The sequence below is a fragment of the Carya illinoinensis genome, chromosome 13 (genome assembly GCF_018687715.1).
Source record: "Carya illinoinensis cultivar Pawnee chromosome 13, C.illinoinensisPawnee_v1, whole genome shotgun sequence".
In the NCBI taxonomy this organism is placed as follows: domain Eukaryota; kingdom Viridiplantae; phylum Streptophyta; class Magnoliopsida; order Fagales; family Juglandaceae; genus Carya; species Carya illinoinensis.
Window position 1 is genome coordinate 31,621,168 of NC_056764.1, and position 7,088 is coordinate 31,628,255.

The 7,088-nt window shown below is 36.3% G+C and overlaps 1 protein-coding gene across 1 annotated transcript; it reads left to right on the forward strand.

Moving 5' to 3' along the window:
- The first annotated feature begins 5,762 nt into the window (after positions 1 to 5,762).
- On the forward strand, positions 5,763 to 7,088 carry LOC122291161. Its single transcript, XM_043098802.1, has one exon. The coding sequence runs from the start codon at positions 5,763 to 5,765 to the stop codon at positions 7,086 to 7,088; it is 1,326 nt and encodes a 441-aa protein (XP_042954736.1).

Genomic DNA, 7,088 nt, shown 5'->3' on the forward strand with positions numbered 1-7,088 from the left:
ATATATAGATATATAGATGTAGGCTTCGAGTAACTTGCCCTTGTTGACCTATTCAATGCTCCGGTTGTCTTCCTCAACTACATTAAATTAATTAACTTCTAGTTACATCAATAATATATTCCACGATTATTTGCTGAAAATTACTAGTTTGAAGCTACCCGAGGCAGGTATTGTGTATAGATAGTGGTACTTTTTTTTTAATCCAAACATGTTGATGGATGATTGAATCAATAGATGTTAATCAGATTAGTTTATTTCTTTTCCAATGATTAAGTTGCCTCCCATCGAAAGAAACTTGCCCAAAATCTCTGCATATTGGGAAAATTAGTACATTGAGAGAGGATTAACTCCTAAAAAATTATGCTATTAGAACAATAACATTAACCACAACAACATTAACTGGTTGGGTTTCTCTCTCTCTCTCCTCACATGACCATGGAGATTTCTTTAGGCCCTCATAGCCATCAGGTTTTAGCATCCTCCCTCAGCTACTCTTTCTACAGCAGTCTCGGCAACCTTTTCCATTCGCAACCTCACTTGTACTATGGTATTTTCCATGGAACTGAAGGATATGCTAGCTTGTATGCCCCTCTATCTGCAATGCCACTCAAGTCTAGTGGCATTGGTTTGGTTAATTCCAAACCAACTCATTTGTACAACTCTGATATTGATGGCTTTTCTTGTTGGTTCATTGCTGTAATTTAACAATTATTTGAACCCTTTCATAACTGTTAAATGCTATGGCCACCTAGAAATTAAATGACATTGTCAACCGTTCTTACAAGTTTGATTTCTTTATATATTCTAATATTACAAAAGAACAAATTTGTTAGGATTGATTTTATGCATATGTATGTGACATGCTATTGATTTTATGATTTTATTACTTCTGTATGAAACATTGCTATTATTAGTACATTTAACCTAATATTGATCTATAATTATATCCTGGTTTAACTACTACAGTCTACTGCAATCTTCGATTGGGTTATGAGTGTAATGGATCAAATTGACAATTTGATTCCAATGTTTCCAGTATATATTAGAAGAGTCATATTTATTTATTGGTCGTTCATGTTGTTTTGATGGAGATTCTATTTAATTGGTGATTCATATCATATTTATTTATTTTAAAGCTTATTGAATTTGATTCATATCATGTTTTGCAAGATTTTGATTCATATCTTAATAATTGAACCTCGAATGATTAATCATTAGGTGATCTCAAAATGCATATCATGGTGTAAATTATTTTAACCAAATGATAGAATAAAAGAACTAATAGTTTTGAATTCCAAAGCTGCTTAATGATTAAACATTTAAGTCTCAATTATAATGCCACTAAAAGGTCATAAAACGATTCAGATGTGCAAGATTTTGGTGCATTCCTATTTTCTGTTATGAACATTTTCCACCCCTCGATTGAGTCTACCAAGTCACTTAGACTTCTTCCTTCTGATAGCCCCGAGGTACACAATAAGACGCTGATTTAAGTCACACTTTTTTGCATAGTCGATTTTATACAATTGGAACATATAATTAGAGGTTGTTGAGGTTTTTGAATTAGTCCAACTTGAGCCAGTATGCTAATGTTATGTTGGAAATGTCGATATTTATGCTACCCTCAAGATATTTATTATTATGAACTTTCTTGAATTTAATCTTCATTTATCCATTTTGTTAGGCATGTTCAAAGGGCTTTGATCAGAGTTTGGTCTAGTTTCTCACTCGTCATTCGCTTGCTACTTGGATGTGAAGCCCAGAGGAAAAGGAAAACCTTCCTCTTATGCATATTCTTACTGAATTATTTCCGAGTTGTTGATCAGTCTTCAGTTCTCTTTCCGATCCACAGAAGCTGCATCAGGTATGTTCTTCGAGTCTTCCCTTTTCACTTTATTTATATTATTGTAGTCAGTAATACCAATTACAGGCCTTCATTTTCCTTGAAATCAGACTTGGCTCTTTTGGTTGATTTGCTTCTATAATTTTTGGGTATCTCTATTTTTTTGTACTTTCTTTTTAGTTCTTGAAATATCAACAAATTAGTTACTTATTGTTTTCAATGTTTTATAGGTTGTTCTTTATATTTCTTTGTCTGGGTTAGGACTTAACTATTGAGCTGTAATCTTGAATTGACTCTTCCTTTCCCCCATACATGTGGATCTATTGAGTTTCGTTATTTTTCCCCCTTCTCTATAGTCTATTTGGTTCTCGAGAAAAGTTTTGTGGTCTTAGAAAAATGCATTTTTCTTCAAATGAAAATATAATTAAAACATATACCATCTACACTAGTCTAATAACGGAAGAAAGGCCAATTATAAGCTAGAAAAATTCGACTCTCACCTCTCAAACTTACTGCTCAGTGTTTGAGAGGTGAATTTTTTTAATCAGCGGTTTTTAATTTTTCCCATTAGATAGTGATTAAAGAAGTATCTTTTAATTAGATTTAGTACATGGATCCCAACTGGAGCTGGGAGTGGTCTGTTACTGTTGCTCCTTTTTTGTGGTACTTGTGGTCTGTAACTTACTTTACAGATTATGGCATTTTTTGCTTAGCTGCCATCCTTATGGCTTTTTTTATTTTCTATCTAAAGATTCCTGTTGAAGTTGTTAGTTGTTATTTTCAGCAATGGGTGCTTCTCAGAGTGGTTAAGGAGATCTCAAGAGAAACTTTTTCAAAGAAACCATATGTCCCCAGTGTAGAGCAGTTTGGGTTTTTTGTTGGAAGAAACCACTTTAGGTCGATATTGCGGAGGTAGTCAGATGAGCTTTGGGTTATATGGTTGCATGTTTATTAAAGCAAATGTGCATTGGAGTTATTATAAATGTGATTGGTGGAATAGCATCCTTTTTGTTGTGTTTGTTCTCTTTATGCATTTGTTGGTGGAATAGCATCCATTCGGTCTAAGTAAATCAAGAACAGTGACAATCTTATTTTGATTTTTATGGTAATTACAAACATATGAATGATTAGGGTTAATTTCCTGTTTATATATGCAGAACTTCTCAAATCTTAGTAAATAACATGACCGGTGTGTTTGCTTATAGAACTTCTTATATAGTAGCATTTAGGGAAACCTCCCTCACCGATATTGAATATGGGTCCAGAGTTCTCACACAGGATGGAGCGAAAGGGGAATCAAAATAACATATACTTTGTTACAGTTTGGTTTAACCAATCACATATAATTATAGATTCCTCTCTTTTATTTGATTTATTATTGTTTATAATAATCAAGTTTATTATATACTCTAGTTTGCTGAGCACTATCTGTTTGGTAAAACAGATAAGTCTCATCTTTGGTCTCACTTTCCCTCCAAACAAGTAGCGCGATCGAGTTTGGGGGATTTTGCCTTTTGGAGCTTTTTTGTAAAAAAGAACATGATTTGTTTAGCCTAACATTTAAGTGAATCCAGTCCAATGAGTATACAATGCCATTGAGAGCAAGGGGATTACTTCATTGCTTCAGTAGCTTGCTTGGTTGGTCATGGCTTCCAATCCCGGAGTTTTCATTGCTTTGGAAGCTATGAGTACCGTAGGAATTTCTGACTTAATTGGTCATAACAGTTCGGAAGCTACTATAGAAACTCTATGATAAAAATTGAGGAATAATTGAAGAAGACAATTATCGGACACTTGTAGATGCTGTAATGGATGTAGGCAGAAAATATGTAAACTGATGTTCTATATGGGATTGAAACATCAACAGTTAATTGCATTACATGTAAAACTCCAAATGTTTTTAGAAGGCTCTCAAGATTTCAGGTCATGGAATCAGAAATGGAGCAATATAGAACCATGTTTAACCAAGGCCAGAAGTGTGTCTATTTGCCAAATGACCCACATCTCATTTCCCACAATGAGAAGGACCCTATTTCATCTCATGTGGTCTATAGAAATGTCACTCTGCTCTTGGGTAACCTAATTAATCCCAACATAAATAATGCAGATAATTATAATGGGAATAAGTCTCATTTCAAGTGGATTACATAAGAATGCTTACATTTTCCAGAATTTCCTCTTTTCTAGTGTTCTTTGTTTTGCTTTGAATTGATGCAATGAGCTACTTAGACCGTGTCTATGATAGAGGTAGGGCATACAATCCTGTATGTTGCCAGTAAGACCCGCTTGCACATGTAGGATGCTACATGTCAAGGTCTCCTTCTTGTGCCATTCCATCTCACCATTTTGTATTCTATTTATATCATCTATATTGACCACCTAGCCATCATCAACTTCACCAATATCTAAGTAGTTAGCTAGATTGACTATCTAGCTATCAACATCCCTGTTCAACACCCAAGCCATCTTCCAATCACACCTTGCACATTCTCATGCAACCGGGTTATGAATTTAGTTAAATTGGAAAATTTATAATAAACCTAGTTTTCTCTAAATTACTGCCTATTGAGAACAACGTTGAGTTACTTGTCATTATAATAGATAAAAATTCAGTTGGTTAATTTTTATGGGAAAATTGGTGCCCAGCAAGGACCCCCCCAAAAACTGGGACTTAATTCTGAAAATAGGGGAAGATTATGCTATTGAAATGGTGTCCAACAGAAGATGAGAGGTCTAGTTGGAATTTCTGTATCTTTTTATTCCAATTGAAATTAACCACTTTAATAATATGTTTTTAAAGTCTTAATCTTCCCCTTCCTTTTCTCTCTGCTTCTATATTTGTTTTATAGCACTTGCAAAGGAAAACACATAATAATTTTTCCCCCTTCCATGAATCTCTTACAAGTGTGATAATGAACTGGACAGAAAAATGATTTGGTAAGCACTTTTCTCCACCTTAGTGGCTCCCCATTAATCCATCCGAGTTTACCACCATGACTTAAGAAGCGGTTCAGCACTTTGTGTAACTTGATACTTGATCCTAACATCTCATAACACTAAATGGCTGAACAGAATAAATGTCTAAGTAACTCATTTTCATGGTATCAGCACCCTAACTTCTTCAAGAGCTCTGACAAAACGACTAGTTTAGTCTTTTTTTTCAAAAGCATATAACCGAATTAGAACATCAATCACCAGGGAGCAAATTGCCTCCACATTCCTCCAGTGTTTTATATAATTTCCTTCGTACACCATTAATTAGTAGTAACTCTATTGGAACAACACATCATTCAAATTTCAGAAAATACAAGGATTCCAACCTACACTCACTTATACGTAGCAAGATTCAACAGCCATGAGAAAACATAGTGGCTGTGAAACCTTCCCATCAACAACCTGCAATCATAGAGTTGCCTAGCAAAACTTTTGTTGGTAATTGCAGAACTTGTTCACCAATTGGGCACAACTTGTTGGTTGAGATGCACACAGGAAAATATATATAAAATTCAAATATCTTGCTGCACATTACATCATCATGATTCAGCACCATCATCATGCAATCACAGCCCATGAATTGTCAAAACATAAACTGATGCATTCTTTATTACTTTGGGGAGATGCAAACATGCACCCTATGCCGAATGTGTATGACATGGGAAATTACCATTTATAATTAATTGACCAAAAACATACCAAGATTGAAATAATCTATAAGCATCAGCTATCCAACAAACAATATATATACTGCTCCAAATGGGTACTTCCAGCAAACATTATAATATACTGAAGCCTTGAACTCTGTTGTATTTTCCCCCTGTGTATTTGTATCATGCTCCAAATGCTACTTACTTCTTCGCCCTACCTTGTGGTTATTATAACTTCAATACCAAAACCACTCATGCAGTTTTCTTTTTGTTAGATGGACAAAAGTTGGATGAGTTTGGGTGATAGACTTCTATCACCTGCTTACGCTGAAGGGGTTAACAGTTTCCTTACAATGGCACGAACTCATTCCATGGGAAGTGATCGCATTCGGTGTCCGTGCCGTATATGCTGTAATAACCTCTTCTTGACTATATTTCAGGTGGAGTCGCACCTGTTCATAAAAGGGATAGATCCAACTTACACTCACTGGATATTTCGTGGGGAGGAGGAAACACTCCCCATCATTGACGATGATGTTGATCTCGGAGTTGAAAGTGGAGACGTGTACATTGATGACATGGACCGTATGTTCAATGACATACGGGCAGCCACATTTGGAGATGCTCCTGAAGACAACACAACGGAGCCAACTCAATCAGCAATACCACAATCCTCCCCATCCACTACTTTTGACCAACTATTAGAGGATGCCCAACGTCCTCTTTTTGACGGCTGCACAAAATTCTCAAAGCTCTCTTTCGTAGTGAAGTTGTTACATATTAAAACACTTGGTGGGTGGTCAATCAAGTCTTTTGATATGCTTCTAAGCCTTTTGCGGTTAGCCTTTCCTAATGTTGAATTGCCACAATCATATGAGGAGGCAAGGACATTGGAGCGCGGTTTGGGTTTCACGTACCACAAAATTCATGCATGTCCTAATGACTGCATCTTATTCTGGAAGGAGAATGCTAATCTTAATGAGTGCCCTATCTGTAAGGCTTCGCGATGGATGCCAAATACACATGGCTCACGAGTGATCCCTCAAAAAGTGCTTAGGCATTTTCCTTTGAAGCTGAGATTGCAGCGTTTGTTTGTGTCAAGCAAGATAGCAGGTGACATGAGATGGCATAAGGAGCAGCGGGTCACCGATGAGACTAGTATGAGACATCCTGCTGACTCTGAAGCCTGGAAGACATTTGATCAAGCTAACCCCAGATTTGCACGGGATGCACGCAATGTTAGGCTTGGTTTGGCAAGCGACGGATTTAATCCCTTCAACAACCTGGCTAAACCTTATAGCATTTGGCCAGTGATTCTTGTCCCGTATAACTTACCACCGTGGTTATGCATGAAAGACATGTTCTTCATGACATCCCTCATTATCCCTGGCCCAAAATCACCAGGGAATGATATTGATGTTTATTTGCAACCGTTAATTGATGAGTTACTTGAACTTTGGGAACATGGGGTACCTACATTTGATGCATCTACTAAGGTTATTGTGGACAATCAACGACTTTCCCGCATATGGAAATCTATCTGGGTGGTCAACAAAAGGGAAACTGGCATGTCCGTCTTGCAATGCAAGTACAGATTCTAA